The following is a 25,756-nucleotide window of genomic DNA, read 5'->3' on the forward strand; positions in this document are numbered from 1 at the left end:
AAGAAAACATAACGATTTTAGATTTTAAGAAAACATAACGATTTTAGATTTAAAGAAAACATACCGATTTTAGATTTAAAAAAAAAAACATAACGATTTTAGATTTTAAGAAAACATACCGATTTTAGATTTAAAGAAAACATAACGATTTTAGATTTAAAGAAAACATAACGATTTTAGATTTAAAGAAAACATAACGATTTTAGATTTAAAGAAAACATACCGATTTTAGATTTAAAAAAAAAAACATATCGATTTTAGATTTAAAGAAAACATAACGATTTTAGATTTAAAGAAAACATAACGATTTTAGATTTAAAGAAACATACCGATTTTAGATTTAAAAAAAAACATACCGATTTTAGATTTAAAGAAAAAACATAACGATTTTAGATTTTAAGAAAACATAACGATTTTAGATTTAAAGAAAACATACCGATTTTAGATTTAAAAAAAAAACATAACGATTTTAGATTTTAAGAAAACATAACGATTTTAGATTTTAAGAAAACATAACGATTTTAGATTTTAAGAAAACATAACGATTTTAGATTTAAAGAAAACATACCGATTTTAGATTTAAAGAAAACATACCGATTTTAGATTTAAAAAAAAAAACATAACGATTTTAGATTTTAAGAAAACATAACGATTTTAGATTTAAAGAAACATACCGATTTTAGATTTAAAAAAAAAAACATAACGATTTTAGATTTAAAGAAAACATAACGATTTTAGATTTAAAGAAACATACCGATTTTAGATTTAAAGAAAACATACCGATTTTAGATTTAAAGAAAACATAACGATTTTAGATTTAAAGAAAACATAACGATTTTAGATTTAAAGAAAACATACCGATTTTAGATTTAAAAAAAAAAACATAACGATTTTAGATTTAAAGAAAACATAACGATTTTAGATTTAAAGAAAACATACCGATTTTAGATTTAAAAAAAAACATACCGATTTTAGATTTAAAGAAAAAACATAACGATTTTAGATTTTAAGAAAACATAACGATTTTAGATTTAAAGAAAACATACCGATTTTAGATTTAAAAAAAAAACATACCGATTTTAGATTTAAAAAAAAAACATAACGATTTTAGATTTTAAGAAAACATAACGATTTTAGATTTAAAGAAAACATACCGATTTTAGATTTAAAAAAAAACATACCGATTTTAGATTTAAAGAAAAAACATAACGATTTTAGATTTTAAGAAAACATAACGATTTTAGATTTAAAGAAAACATACCGATTTTAGATTTAAAAAAAAAACATACCGATTTTAGATTTAAAGAAAACATACCGATTTTAGATTTAAAGAAAACATAACGATTTTAGATTTAAAGAAAACATACCGATTTTAGATTTAAAGAAACATACCGATTTTAGATTTAAAAAAAAAAACATAACGATTTTAGATTTAAAGAAAACATAACGATTTTAGATTTAAAAAAAAAACATACCGATTTTAGATTTAAAGAAAACATACCGATTTTAGATTTAAAGAAAACATAACGATTTTAGATTTAAAGAAAACATACCGATTTTAGATTTAAAGAAACATACCGATTTTAGATTTAAAAAAAAAACATAACGATTTTAGATTTAAAGAAAACATACCGATTTTAGATTTAAAAAAAAAACATACCGATTTTAGATTTAAAGAAAACATAACGATTTTAGATTTAAAGAAAACATAACGATTTTAGATTTAAAGAAAACATACCGATTTTAGATTTAAAGAAACATACCGATTTTAGATTTAAAAAAAAAACATAACGATTTTAGATTTAAAGAAAACATACCGATTTTAGATTTAAAAAAAAAACATACCGATTTTAGATTTAAAGAAAACATACCGATTTTAGATTTAAAGAAAACATAACGATTTTAGATTTAAAGAAAACATACCGATTTTAGATTTAAAGAAACATACCGATTTTAGATTTAAAAAAAAAAACATAACGATTTTAGATTTAAAGAAAACATAACGATTTTAGATTTAAAGAAACATACCGATTTTAGATTTAAAAAAAAACATACCGATTTTAGATTTAAAGAAAAAACATAACGATTTTAGATTTTAAGAAAACATAACGATTTTAGATTTAAAGAAAACATACCGATTTTAGATTTAAAAAAAAAACATAACGATTTTAGATTTTAAGAAAACATAACGATTTTAGATTTTAAGAAAACATAACGATTTTAGATTTAAAGAAAACATAACGATTTTAGATTTAAAGAAAACATACCGATTTTAGATTTAAAAAAAAAAACATAACGATTTTAGATTTTAAGAAAACATACCGATTTTAGATTTTAAGAAAACATAACGATTTTAGATTTAAAGAAAACATAACGATTTTAGATTTAAAGAAAACATACCGATTTTAGATTTAAAGAAAACATACCGATTTTAGATTTAAAAAAAACATAACGATTTTAGATTTTAAGAAAACATAACGATTTTAGATTTAAAGAAAACATAACGATTTTAGATTTAAAGAAAACATACCGATTTTAGATTTAAAAAAAAAAACATAACGATTTTAGATTTTAAGAAAACATAACGATTTTAGATTTTAAGAAAACATAACGATTTTAGATTTAAAGAAAACATAACGATTTTAGATTTAAAGAAAACATACCGATTTTAGATTTAAAGAAAACATACCGATTTTAGATTTAAAAAAAACATAACGATTTTAGATTTAAAGAAAACATACCGATTTTAGATTTAAAAAAAAAACATAACGATTTTAGATTTTAAGAAAACATACCGATTTTAGATTTAAAAAAAAAAACATAACGATTTTAGATTTTAAGAAAACATACCGATTTTAGATTTAAAAAAAAAAACATAACGATTTTAGATTTTAAGAAAACATACCGATTTTAGATTTAAAGGGAAATTACTTTATAAAAACTTGCCTAAATACATTTTGAAGCAGGGGTATTTGCCCCTGATTTTCACCAGACAACGGAAGAAATTTTAAAATAGATGATGCCTACCGACATCAGCTCCATGATAATTAAATTTCTTCATTTCATATAAAATTGTGCACATGAAACCTGATGTAAAATTATAGAATTTTGTACGGCTGTGAAAAAGATGAAGAATAAAAAACATCAATAATTTAATTCATTTTTTTTTTGTTTATTTTAATATTCTTCTGTTTGCAAATTATAGAAATTTTATTCAAACATTTTTCTTTTATATTAAAATAAGATACAAAAAAAAAAAAAATAGGAGCACAAGAGTTACCAAAATTGTGTCAACTTAGAAATCAGCATGAAAAGACGAACTTTCCCGGTGAACTGAACTGATCACATCAACCAGTGCGTGCTTCGGTACTTCCGATCCACGGACCTGCATCATGTAGCAGGCAGTCTCCACTTTTTCCAATGACTGCTTCATCGTGTACATCTTTGAAGTGGTTTCCCGGCACGTGTTCCCAAACGACAGGAATGAGTTGTAAATCACCCGAAGAAAGTTGCAAATTCGGAAAGGAATATCGAGATCTCCGTCGCTGATAGACTTGATGGCCAAGCGCATCAATTCTCCTGTCAAATCGGCAACACCTGTTGAAACAGAATAAAAAACATTCTGTTATATTAATTATTGTAAAATTTAATTTTTTTTTTAAATTTGATATATTATTTATTCAAATAAACCAAATTACAATAATACTAGGTGTAGCTTATGTTATAAACAAGTATTTTGCTTGAACTGGAATTTATATTTTTAAGAAACAAATGCAGCACAGAATGATTGTTTTTAAGTAAATATTTATTTAAAATTAGCGATTGATGTCTGGCCTTGCTGGGTCATAAAATATGCTTAAATATATTTTACTTCATGCAAATTTCGTATTTATTATTACAGAGCCAATTCTCTATTAAATAATCTATCTATAAATATAAAAGCGAAAATGTATGTATGTATGTTCGCTTTTTCTGTGTGTCTACAAAAGGCTTCTTTCAGAGAAGCAGTCGGTCGGTTCACAACTTTTTATATCACATACAAATCGCAATATCTTACAGTTAACAACGAAGCTCGCCTGTCTATTTAATTTGGTCGATTTCGGGAAGATAAATATTCAATATTTGTTGCTTGCCGCATGTGGGTTAGTCTTTTTCCTATAACATCTTCGGAGGAAAAAAAAAAAGCGTTCAGCAGTAAATGAATACTATCCCGCAGTCAAAACTTGACCTCATTTAAAACGGGCACCTGCTAAATCCAACTAATTAAATAAATTCAAACACGTTTCCGTTAGCATCTCGCGGTGGGGCAATGGTTAACATCGCACATTTTTTTTTTCACACTTTAATTTACAACTTTCCTTCAATGGTATGGGTTCGATCCTCATACTTACTTTTTTTTTAACCCCCCCACACACCTCCAAACACCCGGGCAACGCCGGGTACCCCTCGCTAGTATATATATAAAAGCAAAAATGTGTGTATGTATGTTCGCTTTTTATGTATGTCCAAGAAAGGCTTTTTTCAGAGAAGTGGTCGGTCGGCTCACAACTTTTTAAAACTTTTTATATCACATAGAAATTATAATATCTCCAAGTTAACAACGGAGCTCGCCTGTCTATTTAATTTGCTCGACTTCGGGAAGATAAATATTCAACATTTGTCGCTCGCCGCATGTGGATTAGTCTTTTTCCTATAATAAAAGCAACACTAAATTCTGGCGGTATTTTCTGGCTATCGGCGGAAATGTCCGAAAGAAATCAGATTTGATCAATGTGGAAATATTTTCCTTATATCAAACAATTGCTATTCAAATTGGACAAGGGGAGCTGGTCCCCCCCCCTCAACATCTTGGGGAAATGAAAATAAAAAAAGCTTTTCGCAGTAAATGAAATACTATCCCGCAGTCAAAGTTGACCTCATTAAGTCATTAAAACGTGCACCTGCCAAATCTAAGTAATTAAATAAATTCAAACCTGTTTCCATTAGTATCTCGTGGTGGTGCAATGGTTAAAGACGTACACTTTTTTTTCACGCTTTAATTTTCCTTTTAAAAAATATCCTCTTCTGTTATATGCTAGGGTTTGGGTTCGATCCTCATACTCAACTACCAAAACTTTTTTTTAAATTTTAACCCCCCTCTCGGAGTTTTGATTTATCCAAAACCACACACACCTCCAAACACCCAAGCAACACCGGGTACCCCCACTAGTATAATATAAAGCTGAATGTGTGTGTGTGTCTGGTCACAAATAGGCAACCATATAGGAGCCTATTTTAAAAAACTGATTACATATAATGATAGAAAATGTATCAAGGATCAGGAATGGGTATGTTTGATGTGGCAGAGCGGTGGTTCATAAAAATTGTGGGGTCTGCGTTCATGCCTGGCCCCCAAATTATGGAAATAAAAAATGAAAAAAAAAAAAAAAAAACGTTTACATGTGTTTTTGATATAGATGTACATAAGAATACTTTGATAAGTATGTTTCAACTTAAATAGGGATGGTATAATAAAATTGTGGGGTCTACGTTTACGCCGGTACTCCATGAAAATATGGCACAAACTTTAACAGACTTTTCATATCTATTTGCATAAGTATACTTTGATAATTATGTTTCAGTTTGAAGAAATATGGTATAATAAAATTATTGGGTGTTCGTTCGCCTCTGACCTCCATAGAATGTTAATATGTCACAAAGTTTAACAAGGTTTTTTAAAAGGGGTGAGGGTCCACAATAGCACCTTAACTTTAATCTTAATTCACGTTAGCTTTTATTTTTTTGAGTGGAATCATATTGTGTCAAATAAATTCACATTCTTATTAAATTCACTTTAAAAAGCAAAAAAAAAAAAAAAAAAAGTCGGAACTTTAGACAATTCTCAACAAAAATTTTGCATAACTCTGTTTTTTTCCTTCTCCACTTGCACGTGGCACTCTGTCGAAAATAGATAAATAAAAAATAAGAACGTTACTTGTTATCGTATCTGTTACATGATAAGGGCTGTCCCCTTTTCGTGTAAGCATAAAAATAGAGAGATTAGTTAAAATGAAAATGAAATAGCAATAGACGAAATTCGAACCTCGTAATTTAGGTTTAGAAATAGATTACGTGTGAGAATTTAAAAATGTAAAACAAACATTTGTTTAGAATATAGATAAAATATTTCAAGAAAAGAATGTGAACTGTCAAGTTTGTTATGAAATTTTAAATTGAAAGAATGCCGCTTATAAGATAATGTTTTTAACATATTGGAAAAATAGGTTACTGAGTACAGGTTAAAATTCCTTTTGTAGAAATAGGAAAAGTTTTGGACATGCATGTCCAGAACACGTGAAAGAAGGCACATGTTTTAACATGTGTATAACGTCACGGAAAATAGAAAGTTCTAGGGATAGAGAAAAACTTTAGTAAAAAGAAGTCAGTCAGTGAGAAACTCAGAGAGAGTCTGGAGTTTGGAATTCGACGTCTAGAAGCGAGACGATCACTTTGAAACTAAAATGTGAAGCTTTGAATTCTTGATGATGGAAATCACGGCCGGTCGTGAAGAAATAAACCTCATCATGTGTTTTATAAAAACGTCGTCTTGTCTTATGATTCTTACAAAAAGGTAAAGTGAAATTGTATTATATATTTGTGTTATAAAATGTTGTTTCTTACACATCTCGAAATGTCATATCCATAATGTGAATCAACATCATCATGTCTACACAATGTCTGAACAGTGAACACTATCCCCTTCTTCTTCTTCCATAAACACAATTAAGGAATGAACATTTAAAATATAGGAATCGTAATAACATGAACAATCTATCTCTCTAAGTCTCACAACATCCCTCTCTAGAACTCTTCTTCAACAGCATCACTTATAATAAGACTCTTACTTTAGTCATAACATGAATAAGTATATGTAACATATCAAAAGAAGGAAAAAATCCTGTTCACGTGATTACGCGTCTGTTTAAAAACATTTACATAACCTTTTTATTTATATATCTGTTTAAGCTTTTTTTGTGTCAGTGTACTAGAAGGAATTCAGTTGATTACAACCCTTTCTGCGTGTTCTTTACATTACAATAGCACAATCCTGAATCCGACGCCGCAATACTACACCATTCAATACTGTAAAACTGAAACGAAGCTGTTCTGCTTGAAAAGGGCGCCATTTTCTTCTTTTTCATATCGATTCTTTGCTTTAAAAAACTAAAGTAATTACGTGTATACTTTTTTAATATCCCATTTTGCTGTTTCGGATTATTTTACTAAAGTAAGTAAAGCTTCATTATTTTTCAAAAACTGTTTTTGTTTCTTTGTTTTTCGATATTTTGTCGATATTATTTAGTAAGAGTGTTTAGCAGAAAAGCTAAACAAATGACTATCAGAAAAAATAAATATACAAGAAATAAATGTTACCATAGTCAATAAAAGTTCAGTTCATGTTTTTTTTTTGTTTTGAAATAGTTTTTAATGCTCTTTACTTGAAATAATTTCAGCGAACCAAAATTAAAACGAAATTTGAGGCGATAACTACTTAAATGAAGTTTTATATAAACTACACATGCCATAATCGAATATTCCTCAAGCACAAAATAACGGAAAACATTAAAATATGTTTATAAATATTTCTTACGTTGACGAAACTCTCTAAAATTGTTAACACAGAATGCTCAGGTGCCCCTCCTTCAAACGGGGCTCTCCATTTCAAAGTCGCTAAAAAACGGGGCTCTCCATTTCAAAGTCGCTGCCATTTTGATTTTTTTTAAACCGGTTCGTGAATTAAAAAAAAACAACAACTTTTTTACAAACTACTTAAAAATACAAACCAATGAACTTTTCTACCATAAAAGTAACTTTTATTGACTATGGTAACATTTATTTCTTGTATATTTATATTATTATATATATAACATTTTCTCTTTGTAAGGAAACATCATTTTGTTGGTCACTCTAAGCTACGAATGGAAACAAAGTTGATATAAAAAAATATATTTTCACGAAAATTATCTTTACTTTCATCATATTTTGCTTTGGTTTTGATACCCCCAAATTCGAAGCTATCTCTTTACAACCCTTCCTTTTCATAACCTATCATACTTACATAAATCACAGTCCATTTTCTGTAGGCTGTTTTTGAACCCAGTCAACGACGGGTACTTCTGCTAGTTATATATAAACAAGTAAATGATAAAAGGTCCATATTCCAAATTTGTTTTCCAAATTTATTGTCTATCTTACCATTTATTTCTTTCAGCATATTAAAATGCTCAATTCTTAACAGCACCTGTTTCATAGCACAGAATCATTCACGTAATTATTATGTCAAATTTTTTATTCCGCCCTTAACTCATCAGGAGAATAGGAACTCATCAACTTTAAAAGAAAATAAAGAAATATGTTTACAAAATCGGAAGAGAAGTTGCAATTGCGTTTTTTTAGTTACACCATCTTTGAATTTTAATAATCCATTAATAATCCATTAAAATTCAAACACACCTTTTATTCAATAAACAATACTTCAAGCCAACTACGACATACTTCTTATTTTTTATGTTTTGATATGCATATGGACTTAGTTCAGATGGCAAAAAATACTGGAGAATGACATGTTTTTGTTTCAATTCTAGCTGATTGCACTAAAGTCATATTTTTTTTATTTTTGAAATTAATTCTGTATATTAGGTACAATATAATAATCAATAAAAAATTGATTCTATAATAGATACGAAATCTGCATAAATGGGTAATGCACTAGCATAGACATATATATTATATATATTAGTCATATATATATATTAGTGATGGGACGATTCCAATATTTTTCCAGATTCTGATACAATTACTGATTCCGTGCTAAATTCCCGATTCCGATTCTTTATAAATCAGAAATTTTCCTAAACATCAAAATACTCTTGTGGTGGATGATCTATCGATTTTAGCTTTACTGGTAATTTTAAAATTAATAAATATTTACTATTTTATCATTATTACCAGCAATGGAAGATTTTGGTTTAAACACAATAAAATAAAAAAAAGGCAATTAAAAGAATCGTTTTGGTATCGGAAAATAGACATCAATTTTTCTGATTCCGATATCCCCAAATCTTCCGATGTTTTCGATTCCCGATTCTGATTAATCATCCCAACACTAATATATATATATATATTATATATATATATATTTTAGATTTGTCTTTACATAAGCAGTAGTTTGTTGCTACACAGTCATGAGCATATTTCAGTCTACTAGTATTTACTAACTAGAGAACTCATCAGGCAACAACCCTCATTTTTTGAAACATGCTCATGACTGTGTAGCAACAAACTACTGCTTATGTAAAGACAAATCTAAAATGTAACTTGCTCTACTTCTGTACTGAGCACTCTTGTATAACCCTTGTTATATTTCACTGGTTACTCTACCTTTGGAAAATAGCAACCTCAAATATATTATATATATATATATTTAGACAAATATTATTGAATAGCACGGAATTATTCTGTTTTACAATTTTCCTTTTTATCTTCTCCAATCTCCGAATAGTCCTTTTTGTGTTCTTCTCAAAATTGTATATGTTGGATCCATAATCGCGAGCGCTTTCGACAGAAGTACTTCTATCATCCTCAGGCATATTGTAGAAATAAATGTAGAAATTGTTTTTAACTTACGTATATATACATTTTTTTCTAGTCATGTGGTAGCTTGTTACAAGTTAGGTGGCCGGACTTTTTTTTTTTTTTTTACATATATTAAATACATTTATATTATGTGTTTAATATACGTAAAAAAAAAAATTCCGGCCACCTAACTTGTAACAAGCTACCACATGACTAGAAAAAAATGTATATATACGTAAGTTAAAAAACAATTTCTACATTTATTTCTACAATATGCCTGAGGATGATAGAAGTACTTCAGTCGAAAGCGCTCGCGATTATCGATCCAACATATACAATTTTGAGAAGAACACAAAAAGGACTATTCGGAGATTGAAGATAAAAAGGAAAATTGTAAAATAGAATAACTCTGTGCTATTCAATAATATTTGTCTAAATGAGAAAATGCTGCCTAAATATACACACACACATATATATATATATAAGCGAGATAAGATACTGATAGAATTCAGATGAAAAATCCTTATAGATATTACTTGAAGTAATACTTTCAAGGAGATCCTAGCCAAAAAGGAAAAGCTCAATATTTAAGAATAGAGCAATATATAAGTTTCGTGGTTTAATTTTAAATTCTGAAAAAAACAACATATAGAGGGATATATAATTGTGCTGAAAAGCAAAATAGCGCCCCTTCGCAGCTGAACATTTTGCTAACTGCATTTCATTTCCTCTGATGATATGAGCGATTGTTGAAAATCCATGGATTAAGGAAATTAAAATAACCCTTTCTATATATTCCTTTGTCAAGCGATAAATTCTTAAATCGAATATATGCCACTATATGTTGTTTTTTTTTCAGAATTTAAAATTGAACCACGAAACTTATATATATATATATATATATATATATATATATATTTGGATTTTAATCATGTCAAATCATACTTCATTCCCTTTTGACGAATTGATTGTTGCTGAATTGTTGTTGATGAATTGTTGTTGATGAATTAAGGGCAGGATAAATTCACTGATTGATATAATAATGAAGTGGTTGATTTTGCTCTACGAAACAGTTGCTGTCAAGAATGTAAAAGTCAACTGAATTAAAGGAATAAATTGTAAGATGGTCAATATCATGAATTTTGGAATATAGTTTTTTTGCCATTTATTCTATATATCTCCTTCCATACGAATATTTTTTCTCAATAGAATCTGGGGTTTTTGTTTTTTTGAGGCTGTAAACTACGATGAATGTGACAATCAAAGTTTACCTGCCAAACAATACCGAAATAATTAACGATAAAAATCATTAATTATTATTGACAAAAAATATTTTTAGGAAATACAACTGAGAAATTAATGAAAAACATTTTTTTTTTTTTTTACATGGGGGTCACCACTTTCCAAGGCCCGAAGGCCACTCAGAGATAAGGGTTATTGCGTGTACAGTAATCAATGAGATAGTATTGTAGTAATCATTAGTATTGGAGGTTTTGATAGAGTGTCTTACTTAAGGGGGCGGTTTGTCAGGAGTTTGTTTATGTTGGACTTGAAGACATCCAGGTTGTAGTCAAGTGGGAAACAGGCAAATGGAAGAGAGTTCCACAGTCGTGCACTTTTGAGAAAGAAGCTTTGCTCATGGAATCTATGTTTGGATTTAGGAACAGATAAAGAGTGGGAAAAATTATTGACAGTAGTTTCAGCAGACGGGTGTTTCACGTGAAAGATTGGCGAGGGCGGACGAGAGATTGGAGCTCAGACGAGCACTTGCCATGGAAACAACGATAAAACAAAGACAGGCTCGCAACGTCTCTTCTGTGGGAGAGAGGTTGCAGGGAAGAGAAAAGGGCATCCCCCACTAAACCACGAAGTCTATTTTGTACTCTGTCAAGGCAGGATAGGCTGTTTTTAGCAGCTCCTGCCCAGATGTGGCAGCAGTACTCCATCCTTGGACGTACTCGGCTTTTATACAGATAAAGAATTGCATTAGTAGCGAGGTATCTTCTGGAACGGTAGAAGGATCCCACTATTTTCCCAGCGTCCCTGGCAACAGATTTGATGTATGTGTTCTATTTCAGATTAGGAGTAAAGGTCAAACCAGAAGCTTGTCAAAACATGGAGCCTCCCCAAGACGAGAGCCATCCATTTCAATTGATGCCAGATGGGGAGCAGAGCGTTGATGATGTAAAGATAGAAGCTTGTTTTTTCTAAAAAGGTCATATTTTTAAAAAATTGATCTGGCGCTTATCTTTGTACAATGTGCATTTTAGCTTGCAAAATAGTCTGTAACACTTGCGCGCCGAAAAGGGGGAAAAAATGTTACTGAAACCGTCTAGTTTCATTTTCTTTTATGTATCAACACATGGTTCAAATTTAAATCGATTACGAACCCGTATTTGTTTTACAAATTTTGTCTACAGAAAAAGGTTTAATTTTTATGGAGCAATTCTGGTTTCTGATTGGTTGGTAGTGGAGCGTGAATGAATTCGATTCATCAGTTCCTTGCAGCATCGTTCATAAATAGAATCTCCCGACTGTGCAAGATCATACCCCATTATAGTCTCTTATGATGGGATGTCTCCCAGCGGCTTCGGCTGCAGGGAGACAGGGTAGTACCAGTCAAGGACTCGTCACTTGACACTCAGCCCAACAGGTGAGGGGCCGGGAACCGGCCCAGCACCTGTTGGACTGAGGTACACCGCCTGGGTAATACCTAAGAGGTCCACCCTCCCAGGCCTTGCCACCGGGCTTTCCGGTGGGGCAAGTTTATTGCTTGCTGCCTGAGGCGCCCCGACCGGGGAATGGCGACGGGGTTACTCAGGCAATTTTTAAAATTGCAGGAGTGCCCCTCCTTTAGGGGAGCCTGCGGGTATCCCACTTTCCAGGCCTTGTGCCAAATAATGCTGATGTGGGCAGCATTTAAATAAATACCCCATTATAGTCCAAAAATATTGCACAGAGTGACCTTAGACACTCGGGGAGAGTATCTAGTAGGCATTCAAGTTCTCTCCAATAGGCGTTCAAGTTCTCATGTATATCAGAATGTATTTACATTTGAAGAAAGCAACAATGCATGAACATAATTTTAAACATTAGCAACATTAACATTAGCAACATTAACATTAGCAACGTTAACGACATTAACATTAACAACATTAACATTAACAACATTAACATTAGCAACATTAGCAACATTAGCGACAAGTATTAAAAAACAAATTTGGTTTAATATGTGGCATTTTTGAATCGACAATGATATATTTGCGCATGGCCAAGAACCACACTAACAATTATTATAACTAGCATGACCTGTGGAAATTCCACAGCGGCATCTTTCATATGTAATATATTGTTGCTTGGCATTCTGTGAATATTCAGCGTGAATAGAAACCCCACAATATTATTGTAGCCCTTTTGCTAAAACTGTAAAAGTTCTTAAGTAATCTGGTTAATGTAATTTCAGAATTTATTTGGTTATTGCGGTTTATCCCCAATATCCTTATAGAAGTCTGTGACCCTGCACCAATGGAAACTCCACAATATCATTATACCATCTTTAGACAGAACAGATACTACCCTTGGATCCTAGCCAGAAGACCAAGAAGGTATATTTTAGTTTCACGTATGACCCAAAACCAACATAATTTTTTTTTATTTAATTTTTTTTTTTTTACATTGCATCTTCGGTGATGTCACAGTTTCCAGATTATAAATTATTTGATCGGGAGATCCTATTGATTAAAAAGGAGGGTAGAAGGCGTTAACATACTACGAACATTAAATTAGCGTATCTATTTACTAATTTAATGTTCGTAGTACGTTATCACCTTCTATCCGCCTTTTTTTTGTTTTTTTACATGAAAGTCACCACTTATCAAAGCCCGGAAGCCACTCGGGGATAAGGGTTATTGCATGTACTGTAATCAATCGGATAGTATCGTAGTAATTGTTAGTATTGGAGATTTCATAAAGTGTCTTACTTAAGGGGTCAATTTTTGGATGCATTAAAAGTGACCAGCCACCTCTTCCCCCACTGTACCACGCACTCAAGATCAGAGGAGAGAGAATTGAGAGAACTTTATCATTTACAGCCTTTGACATGTTGCCATAGATGGCCGTGTCATCAGCATAGATGTCAACGAATGATTTAAGTATGTGTTTTGGGAGATCATTGTGATCTATTTGCGTTAAAATATACATTTATTTAATAAATTATAAGACTTTATGTTCGTCTAAATATCGATTTTGTGCAAAGTAGACATCTTTGTTTCGTCAGTCAGTAACGTAAACAAAGATGGTTACTCTGCTCAGCATCAGTATTTACGCAAATTTTAAAATTTTCTTTCATTTCTTTTTAATTTATTTTTCATTTCCAAATTTCTTTTAATCTTTTTTTTTTTTTTTTATAAAAATCGCCCCAGACAAGTCATGAAGCCACTAGATATAAGAAGCTAAAAAAACAACAAAAAAAAAACAAGATAATGATCTCAAAGAGAAGAGGTAATAATTATTTTAGTGCTTATGCAGTAATGTTACCATGCTATTTTTTAAACAGTATTTTCAAGTTAAAAATCAAATTTTACGATATATATTTTTTTATAAAATTAGTAGGTGAAAGTACAGAATAGTTAACAATGTCTCCACCCTTCTCATGTTAAGAATGGGTTTCTAAACAACATTATTATTTCAGCACAGTAACATAAGTGCATAAGTACCATTATCCATTATTTTTTAACGCAAATAAGTAGAAAAAACAAAATAAATTGTTATATTTTTTTTTCCAACACTAAATACTTTTTAAATAATTTATATTGGCAATCGTTATAATTTATCTAAACATCATATGTGTGGTTCTTATGCAAAATACGGATCTTGATTATTTTTAAATAGGATTTTAGAATTAAATTCAATTTCTACGGTATCTTTTGTTTATTAAATTGATAGGTGAAAAGTACAGAACAATTGACAATGCCTCCACCCTTCCCATGTTAAGAATGGATTTCTAAATAATAACATTAGGGTTTGTATTACTGTACACATAGATTCGAAAAAGTTGTCAAAAAACAAATATATAACAAATAAATGTTATCAAAGGCAAGATAAGTTACTTTTCTACCAAACTGGATATATTTTTCGTGTTTTTATTCAATGTAACATGTTTATTCAGCTCGAAAACCATACAGTGTTTACCGATGTATTGGAACATTCAAGATGGCGTCTGATTCTCTCTTTAACACGATAAGTTTGGGAAAAGGTGTTATAAATAAAAAACCGGATAAAATACTGTTAAAAACTCGCTCAATATATGTTACCGTGACATAGGTTGACATATATTCGGCGGGTTTTAAATAGTATTTTTTATAGTTTTTTTATTTATAACACCTTTTTCCAAACTTACGGTGTTAAAGAGGGTGTGAGACGCCATCTTGAATTTTCGAATATATCGGTAAACACTGTATGGTTTTTGAGCTGAATAAATATGTTACATTGAATAAAAACACAAAAAATATATCCAGTTTGGCAGAAAAGTAACTTATCTTGCCTTTGATAACATTTATTTGTTATATATTTGTTTTTTGACAACTTTTTCGAATCTATGTGTACAGTAATACAAACCCTAACATTATTTTAGCACAGTTAGTATTTTTTAAAAGTATCATTAAATTATTAATTGAATCAAATTCTTACAAAACTTTAATTTTGTAAAGATAATGTTGTTTTGACCCTCAGTCATCTTAAAGTTGAAAAGTTCAAGATAAACACAAACAAAAATAGTATGATTATCTTATAAAAGATTACAAATTCCCTTTTTAACAGATATGTCTGGAAATTTTGGTTAAAATCAACTTCTGTACTTCTTAGTTGACATTCTTCATCAGCTGATCTGATCCGATATATATATATATATGAATGGTATTTATTGAATGCCCTGGAAAAGTCACTTCTGATTAATGTTTACCACTTTTAAAATATTCGGTGCTTGTACAAAGAAAGGCGACCGACCAATTTTTTTAAATATGTTCTTTTTAAAAAAGCAATATTACTTAGTTAATTTTTATGTCGAAAATAGTAATGTATCCAAAAATTACGAAAATTCACTATGTAGAACAACTGCTATTGTATTTTTAGTAAAACAAAAAAGGCTATTAATATCGTTTAAACATTGGCCACCATTACGATGTAATGTCCCCTGTTTCTACAATCTTAATGATCTCCTCTAAAACATTGACGAAAAATGTAATTTCCCCAATTTACTGTTAAAATTACTTTTACCTATAAATAACTTTTGGGTTTGTATTACTGTACACATAGATTCGAAAAAGTTGTCAAAAAACAAATATATAACAAATAAATATTATCAAAGGCAAGATAAGTTACTTTTCTACCTAACTGGATACATTTTTTTTTGTTTTTATTCCATGTAACGTGTTTATTCAGCTCGAAAAAAATGCAGTGTTTACCGATGTATTGGAAAATTCAAAATGGCGCCCGACACTCTCTTTAACACGGTAAGTTTGGGAAAAGGTGTTATAAATAATAAACTAGACAAAATACTATTTAAAAAAACACCAAATATATGTCAACTTATGTCACGGTAACATATAATGAGCGAATTTCTAACAGTATTTTGTCTAGTTTATTATTTATAACATCTTTTCCTGAACTTACCGTGTTTAAGAGAGTGTCGGGCGCCATTTTGAATTTTCCAATACATCGGTAAACACTGTATGCTTTTCGAGCTGAATAAACATGTTACATTGAATAAAAACACGAAAAATATATCCAGTTAGGTAGAAAAGTAACTTATCTTGCCTTTGATAACATTTATTTGTTATATATTTGTTTTTTGACAACTTTTTCGAATCTATGTGTACAGTAATACAAACCCTAACTTTTTACTTGATGAATTTTTGAATATATTACTATTTTCGACATGACAATTAAGTAATATTGTTTTTGCTAAAAAGGAGATATTTTTAAAAAATCGATTTGGCGCTTATCTTTTAACTTGCAAAATAGTCTCTAACACTTGCGCGCCGAAAAGGGGGAAAATATGTTACTGAAACCGTCTAGTTTCATTTTCTTTTATGTATCAACACATGGTTGAAATTTAAATCGATTACGAACCCGTATTTGTTTTTTATGCACTTGCAAAACTAGCAGGTGGCCCACCAGCGCCCCAGCATTGTTGCCCGTTCGTAAAATATGATATTTTGATTAATGATGCAGATTTCGTATTTAAAAAGTTAAAAAAAAAAAAAAATCACTTTATGCGCCACCAATAAGAATTAAATCCAAAACGTTTAGCTCTCAGCTCAGGTGGCCAGAAAGTGTGTGCTCATGTTAAGTTAAATTTACATCGAAAAGTGATCAACCACTTTTCGAAAAAATAATTTCTTTAAAAACTAGGGTATTTTTTTAGATTAGGTCCACCTCCACAATTTTCTTTTAAATGACGACTTTTAAAGGTTTTCGACTATGCTGAATACGGAAACCGTATTTAAATTTTGCAGAAATAAGTAGTTATCGAGATATAAAAAGTTGTATTATGCATTGTATTCTTTGGCGGCCATCGTTTTTACGCGCCATAAACAAATCTACGTGCGTAACAAAGATGGCCGCCAAAGAATACAATGAATAATACAACTTTTTACATCTCGATAACTACTTTTTTCTGCAAAATTTCAATGCGATTTCCGTATAGTCGAAAACATATAAAAGTCGTCATTTAAAAGAAAATTGTGGAGGTGGACCTAATCTAAAAATTTACCAAAACTAGTTTGGGGGGGGGGGGTTGCGACGGAAACGGTTTGCAGATTCGTTTTTAGCACACCGAAAATCTACAAAAAAATATCTTGTTATATACGAACGTGAGACGTAATACTCGTTTTAGGATACCCGAAAACCTATGAAAGTCGTCATTTATCGAAAAATGTTGAGGCGTCTTCAGTTGGCGTAACGAAGCACATTAACCAATGTTTCTTAACATGATTTAGAAATAAAATAATGTTTTGGTGCTAATGCACTTACTGATCCGCGCTATTTTTTAAATCGTATTTCCAAATTTAATTAAAGTTTTATATGTTTTTTTATTCAATTGTAAGGTTAAAATATAGAATAGGTACAAAACATCCTCCCCATGTTAAGAACGGCTTTTTAAATAATAACGTTATTATTTCAGCACGGATCAATAAGTGCACTAAGTACCATGTTTTGTTAGTTGCGTTTAAGTGAGGGGAAAAAAATGAAAATAATTTACGTTTGTTAAGGCGCTGTCACTAACATTTTTCCCTTTTCGGCATGCAAGGGTTAGAATCTATTTTGCAAAGTTTATTTGCATATCTTAAAACTGGTAAACATTAATCAGAAGTGACTTTTCCAGGGCATTTATATATATATCAGGTCATATCAGCTGACGAAGAATGTCAACAAAGTACGGGATTTAATTTTAACCGAAATTTTAATTGTACTAAAAACAAAAATACCAAAATGTAAGATTATAAGTAAATAAAGAAAATACGGTGCACATAAAATTATTACCCAATAAAAAATCTACCGGGCGGACATAAACACAAAGTCTTTTGTGGTCAAATTCGGGGATGGGCTTCGCCATTTGTCGGTCAGTAGTTTCTCCATCATCTTTTCCGGCATGAAAATCCAACATTTTTTGGATTTCTTGAAGACTAACCAACCTATTGTCTTTAATATAAAAATAAAACGACACGGCTTCAATAAACTCCTGGACGCCATTGGTGTAAGCCCGAAGGAATTGATAAGGGTCCTCCCCTTGTAACTCTTCGGCTAAGGGTCGGAACTTATTCGCAACAAGTTCTTGGAGTTTGGAATCGGTCTGTTCCAGGATCGCCTTATTATTTCCGGAGGCATCCCTGTGGAGAAGAAAGATGGTACGTTTACTCTCGATGGTAATGTCGCGACTTAGCTTCACAATGCGTTCGTGTTTGTCGTGGCGACAATCAATTTCTACCTGAAATCCCTGGAACAGCTTGATCATAGGAGAGTCTGCAATTCCTGGTGTCGGTGGTTTGTTGCTGGGGTGGTCGCCCTTATTTTTTTCTTCGTTTTCTTTGCGATCTCTCCTCTTCGACGGCGATGGACCTTCTCTTAGGGAGTCCATTTCCATAAATGCTTGTCCCCTCTTTTTGTTCTTTCTTTCCATTAAAGAGTCTACAGTTATCTCCCTTGCAAACGAATATTTCGATAAACGCGCACCATCCAAGTCTTTGTAGTTTAAGGTGCAATAACTCTTCATTGACTAACGAAACGCTTATTCCTTAACGCTGCTACACAGTCAAGTGGTTTATCAATTTTTCTGTTCGTTTGTTTATTTAAAAAAAAAAATACAATATGAAAAATAAAAAAATTGTTTTCGTCTCTTAAAATTCTTTTTGGCAAATTTTTACCTGGTTTCTCACCTTAATATTTTTCTTTAAAATGACGATTTTTGTAGATTTTCGGTTATGCTGAAAACGAATATCGCATTTAAATTTTCCGCAAATAAGTAATTTCCGGGCGCTGTTTAACAATTTGTCATTGTTCTGAGGGAGACAACTCTCTTTTACTAAGGGATTTGTTCATTTATTCATCTCATAATTTAGGACGCTAATAATGCTGTCAGTAAGTTTACACGCGCAGTTTACAAAACATACTTTCATGTTTTTCCGCTCTTTTTTGGGGGGGGATTCAATTATAGAACTTGTATAGTTTTTGACAGGTGCCTCTGCAGTTTAATTAACCGTTTTTCCATAAGTAACACGCCGACATTGATCGTCACCCCCGCCCCTACCTCCCCTAATGTTAAAAGAATATTTGTGAAATATTAAACAGTTCTTCTGCTCGGTTAATGTCGGCGCGTTACTTACGGAAAAATGGTTAATTAAACTGCAGAAGCATCTATATATACAAGTTCTATAGTTGAATACCCCCACTTCCAAAAAAAAATTTTTTAAATGGAAAAACATAAAAGTATGTTTTTGTAAACCGTTCGTGTAGACTTACTGACAGCATATAAGCGTTCTAAATTATGAGATGAGAAATGAACGAATTTCTTAGTAAAAGAGAGTTGTCTCCTTCAGAACAATGACAAATTGTTAAACAGCGCCATTTTCCGGATATTAAGCAATGTCCTTTTTTATGTTATTGCTTGAGCCCTCTTGGATACACGCGCTTGTATGTAGTGCGTGTAAACGCAACCCTGAGAAACTCTGCACAAGTACATGTATACCGAGACATTGCTAAATATCTGGAAAATTACTTATTTGCAGAAAATTTAAACGCGGTATTCGTTTTCGGCATACTCGAAAACCTTCAAAGGTCGTCATTTTAAAGGAAAATTTTAAGGTGAAAATCAGGTAAAAATTTATCTTCTATTTAGGAAACCAAAGATGAGTTAATGTTTATTTGGGGGGGGGGGAATATTTAACAAATGGGAGAGGGAGAAAAGGAGATTAGTATTTTTTTTTATCCAATAATAAACAATAACTATCCTATTAAGGACAAATATTTTAATAATGAATGAACTGACGAACTACAAGCACTTGTATCTCCTCGATGTAAATGCCCTTAACAAACTCGACAACAGAGATTCCTAGATGTAGAAAACTACTTACGCCTGACAGTATCCTATACCTCTATAAGGCAACCATTCGCCCATGTATGGAGTACTGTTGTCACATCTGGGCTGGTGCATCTGCTGCTTGTCTCTCGCTCCTGGACAGGGTTCAAAAGAGAGTCGCCAACCTGATAGGTCCTGAACTGTCATCTAGGCTTCAGCCTCTGTCCCATCGACGAGATGTTGCATGCCTCTGCCTGTTCTACAAATACTTAAATGGTGAATGCTCTGACGAACTGCAAACACTTGTACCTCCCCGACGTAACTACCCCCGACAAACCCGACAAGCTACTAAGTCTCATCCTTTTACAGTAGAGATCCCTAGGTGCAAGAAAGCCTTTTACTCCAATAGTTTCCTCCCCAGAACTGCGGGTCTTTGGAACTCCCTTCCGGGATTCTGCTTTCCCAACTGCAATGATATGCAGAAGTTCAAGTGTAATGTTAACAAACATCTTTCTACTCTTCTCCCTTCATAATGACCCCACAAATTAAGTCCCTAATAGTAGCCCCCTGCTTCAAAGTGGCACTGTGCTTTGTTTGGGGTGAAAATTGAATAAAAAAAAAAAAGGAAAAAAAATCCTTCTACTCTAATAGTTTCTTCCCTAGAACTGCTAGTCTTTGGAATTCCCTTCCGGGATTCTGCTTTTCCAACAGTATTTACATGCAAAAGTTCAAGCATAATGTGAACAAACATCTTACTGCTCAACTCCCTACATTACATCCCTGCAACTTATGTCCCTGATATTAGCCCTCAACATCAAAGTGGCACTGTGCCTTGTTTGTAAAAAATAAATAAATAAAGAATAAAAAGGTGTATACAGGTGACCGAGATCGTTTTGCTCTTAGCGATTATCAAAGTTTTCCTTTCAGTGATTATTCGCAATTTGCCTTGCACATGTCTAATATTCGAACTGATCTAAAAAAAACCTTGTTTCTCTCAATCCTGATGTCCATCATGCTATTCATCCAAATACGTCCTGAAATGGAGGGCTGTTGCCACATCTGCTGCTCGGCGCGCCCTATCCTGTCTTGATAGAGTTCAAAACTGGATTCGAAACCTAGTAGATGATGCGCTTTCCTCTTCCCTGCAACCTCTTTCCCACAGAAGAGACGTTGCAAGCCTGTCTCTGCTCTATCATTATTTTCATGCCAAGTGCTCGTCTGAGCTCCAATCTATGGGCTCCCTTTGCCAAACTTTCACAAAACACTCGACTAGCTACAACCACTATCAACAATTTCTCCGACTTTCTATCTGTGCCTAAATGTAAATGCAGATTCCATGAACAAAGCTTCTTTCCTAGAACTGCCCACCTGGGGACCACTGTTTGACTGGCCTGCTTCTCGATCGATTACAATATGGTAGGCTTCATGTCCATTGTAAACAAGTTCTTGTTGAACCTTCCTCTTAAATAATCCAAATTTTATCCACTTGAGTGGCCTCCAAACCTTGATAAGTGGTGACTCCCTTCCCCCCCCCCCAAAAAAAAATGATATTCTTACAGCTCTTTGATTTATATTTTTTAGCTATTTGACTTCCCTAACCTTAGGTGAAACTTGTTTATTTCCCAAACTTTGTATCACTTCTACCTGCACTTAGTTCAACTATTGTCAAGATTAGCACTAACTAATTTAATCACTATCTGACACAGGGTCATCCATTGAATGCCTACTAGACACTATCTCTCTGTACAGGGGTTTGTCAGAACAACCTGGCTTGAGAATACTCTTACCTAGAAGTAAACCCTGACCAAATATTCAAAATCACATAGTATTTGCTTCCCAAGTAAGATCTCCTTACTATGGATAACTTACATTAGCTTTTACAAGAAATGGTGCACCTTTTTTAAGTGATGTTACTACAAGTAAAATCATGAAGCTGGATACTCCACCAGACTAGATAAATTCTTGTCCTGGAATCCAGTAAGACCAAGAAGCCAAAATGTAACATATACTACAACATATGAAAATGTTAATAGGAGAGGAAAATTATGTTCTCAATTTCTTTACTAACTCAGTGTTTGAGAGATAATATCTATGTATCTCATATAGAGTTCAAGTGTTAGCCCCAGGTAGTGGGTCCCTTGATTTCTGAGAACTTCGACTGAAGTAAAATAAAACATTTAAGTCAAGTCTACACATTAAATTTAAAAAAAAAAAAAAATAGCAAAAAGAAAAGAAAAGAAAAAAAAAACTATTGTTTTTATTTTGACGTCAGTTAGTTTTGATTCAAGTTTTTCTGGTTGTTTACGTTTTTCTGCATCAGCAATGCTGTCTTTTCTTTTTTTCAAAACCTGTATTTTATTTTATTTTTTTTTTACCAAGGAGTCACTACTTATCAAAGCCCGAAAGCCACTTGAGGATAAGGGTTAATGAGTGTACAGTGGTCAAAGGGAACGTCGTAATAATCGTTAGTAGTCGAGATTTTGGTAAATTCGATTACTTAAGGGGATGGCTCATCAAGAATTTGTTTACGTTGGACTTGAAGACAACCATATTGTAGTCAGTAGGAAAGCAGGAAAACAGAACAGATTTCCACAGACGTGCAGTTCTAAGAAAGAAGCTTCGTATATGGAATCTATGTTTAGGTTTGGACACAGATAAAGTGTGGGAGAAATTTTTGATAGTGGTTTCAGCTAGACAAGTGTTTTTCGTGAAAGTCAGGTCGAGTTGGGGCCCATAGATTGGAGCTCAGATGAGCACTTGCTATGTAAATAACGAAAAAATAGAGACAGGTTGACAACGTCTCTTCTGAGAACTTCGACTGAATTAAAATAAAACAAAAAAAACAGTATAATATTACATATTAGGGACGTTGCATCAGTAGCGATTAAGTTACCTAGTGCTGATTTTGACAAGGGTCATATTTATTTCATGTCATGATGGCCTTAATTCTGCAAACAGAATTGTTCCTAAAGACACATGATGTGAAGTTGAGACAGGAGGCAGGTGCCAGCTGTCATAGACAAAACGGAGTTGACTGATGACGAATGATGTCATGTTTTTCAATTGAGAGAAAACTAAGGTTTTCACATCAGTCTCTTTTTGGAAGCTATGCGAACGAGTCATCGCCAATAGTTTAGAATAATCTAAAGCAAATGTTACTTTGATGTCTGTCCCTCTGTGTCATTCATTCCTTAAATAAGAATGTTAAAAAGTAAACAATTAACTGAGATAACATAACTCTCTCTCTCTCTCTCTCTCTCTCTCTCTCTCTCTCTCTCTGCTAGGTCGATTCTCTCCCAAGAAATCTCAGTGTACGTCTCCTTGTGTCTTTCTTCATGAAAAGAGTTTTTATTTCTCTTAGTCAAACAGATAAGACAATCAACGGCCACTCAGGAAAAAACGTGGAATGGGCATAAAAGGCCAGCACATGCATGCTTGCAGAAAGATGTTTATTTTCTTAAAAAGAAATTACAATGAAACTCGAATCCAAAATGGTAATAAAAAAGAAAATCTCACTTTGTATTATGAGTTTACTTTTCTAAAGTAAACTCAGAGAAAAAGGCGTTTTTATTGTATCAGGTTTCTTTTGCTACTGGAAGTCATAATTAACTTTTTCTCCCCTTTCATTTCATCTTACTTCAGTCGAAATTCTCAAAAATCAAGACGTTCCTTTTCTGGGGGTTAACACTTGATCTCTGTATGAAATACATAGATATTCAAATATTCCATTAAAGTTCTCCTTTACCTCTAAAATATTGAGTTTGTAAAGAAGTTGAGAATATAATTTTTCTTCTTCCTAATTGACCATCTAAATAAATTCCTAATTGACCATCTAAATAAACTTTTATATATAGTATATATTTCTTGTAGTCTCTTGGTCTTATTAGATTCCAGGACAAAAATTCATCTGGTCTGGTATCTCGCTTTGTGTTGTTACTTGAAGTAACATCACTTGGAGAAGGTGCACCATTCCCTGTAAAAACCATGTTGGCTAACCATACCAAAGATATCCTATTTTGGGATGCAAATACTATGAGATTTTGAATATTTAGTAAGATATACTTGTAGGGAAAAAGTATCCTCATTCCAGGTCATCTTGACAAACTCTAAAGTTGTAAGCCAATGTTTAATTTCAGAACAGTTTCCGATGGTTAGGTGTTCTAGTTAAGTCCTGGAGGTGACTGATTCTCAGTAGACAGAATATTTTCCGATGGTTAGTTGTTCTACACAAGTCCTGAAGATGACTGGTTCTCAGTAGACACAATAGTTTCCGATGATTAGTTGTTCTACACTATCCTGGAGGTGACTGGTTCTTAGTAGACAGAACAGTTTCCGATGGTTAGTTGTTCTACACAAGTCCTGGGGGTGACTGGTTTTCAGTAGACAGTTCTTGAGTTGGAAGCTACAGAGCAAAAGATTCTTCCCGTGTTGACACGAAAAAAACATATGCAAAGTTGCTCCAGAAAAAGGTTTAATTTTTATGGAGCAATTCTGGTTTCTGATTGGTTGGTAGCAGAGCACGAATGAATTCGATTTGTCAGTTCCTTGCAGCATCATTTATAAATAGAATATGCAAACTGTGCGAGATCATACCCCATTATAGTCTAAAAATATTGCACAGAGTGACCTTAGACACTCGGGGAGAGTATCTAGTAGGCATTCAAGTTCTCTCCAGTAGACATTCAAGTTCTCATGTATATCAGAATGTATTTACATTTGAAGAAAGCGACAATGCATGAACATAATCTTAAACATTAGTAACAAACAACATTAACAGCATTAGCAACATTAGCAACATTAACAACATTAGCGACATTAGCAACATTAACATTAGCAACATTAATATTAGCAACATTACCAATATTAGCGACATTAGCGACATTAACGACATTAGCAACATTAGCGACAAGTATTAAAAAACAAATTTTGTTTAATATGTGGCATTTTTGGATCGACAATGATATATTTGCGCATGGCCAAGAACCACACTAACAATTATTATAACTAGCATGACCTGTGGAAATTCCACAGCGGCATCTTTCATATGTAATATATTGTTGCTTGGCATTCTGTGAATATTCAGCGTGAATAGAAACCCCACGATATTATTGTAGCCCTTTTGCTAAAACTGTATTTAAGTAATCTGGTTAATGTAATATCAGAATTTATTTGGTTATTGCGGTTTATCTCCAATATCCTTATGAGAGTCTGTGACTCTGCACCAATGGAAACTCCACAATATCATTATACCATCTTTAGACAGAACAGATACTACCCTTGGATCCTAGCCAGAAGACCAAGAAGGTATATTTTAGTTTCACGTATGACCCAAAACCAACATAATTTTTTGTTATTTAATTTTTTTTTTTACATTGCGTCTTCGGTGATGTCACAGTTTCCAGATTATAAATTATTTGATCGGGAGATCCTATTTATTAAAAAGGAGGATAGAAGGCGGTAACATACTACGAACATTAAATTAGCGTATCTATATACTAATTCAATGTTCGTAGTATGTTATTACCTTTTATCCGCATTTTTATTTATTTTTTTTTTTTTACATGGAAG

General features: G+C 32.2%; 1 protein-coding gene across 1 annotated transcript; it reads right to left on the reverse strand.

Moving 5' to 3' along the window:
- Positions 1-3,148: 3,148 nt before the first annotated feature.
- LOC145249021 (translin-associated protein X-like) lies at positions 3,149-18,823 on the reverse strand. Its single transcript, XM_080110881.1, has 2 exons — positions 18,157-18,823; positions 3,149-3,597 (listed from the first exon to the last, which is right to left on the reverse strand). The coding sequence occupies exons 1-2, from the start codon at positions 18,791-18,793 to the stop codon at positions 3,296-3,298; spliced, it is 939 nt and encodes a 312-aa protein (XP_079967007.1). The 5' UTR covers positions 18,794-18,823; the 3' UTR covers positions 3,149-3,295.
- Positions 18,824-25,756: the final 6,933 nt, after the last annotated feature.

The sequence above is a fragment of the Euprymna scolopes genome, chromosome 27 (genome assembly GCF_053919585.1).
Source record: "Euprymna scolopes isolate OS-2025 chromosome 27, ASM5391958v1, whole genome shotgun sequence".
In the NCBI taxonomy this organism is placed as follows: Eukaryota; Metazoa; Mollusca; class Cephalopoda; order Sepiida; family Sepiolidae; genus Euprymna; species Euprymna scolopes.

Bases quoted from the DNA above. Each gene is read 5' to 3' on its own strand.
- LOC145249021 (XM_080110881.1), bottom strand. From the start codon at position 18,793: ATGGAAAGAAAGAACAAAAAGAGGGGACAAGCATTTATGGAAATGGAC. The intron at 3,598-18,156 runs GTAATAATTTTA...CTGTTTCAACAG, and splicing joins CCCGGTAGATTTTTTATTGG to GTGTTGCCGATTTGACAGGA.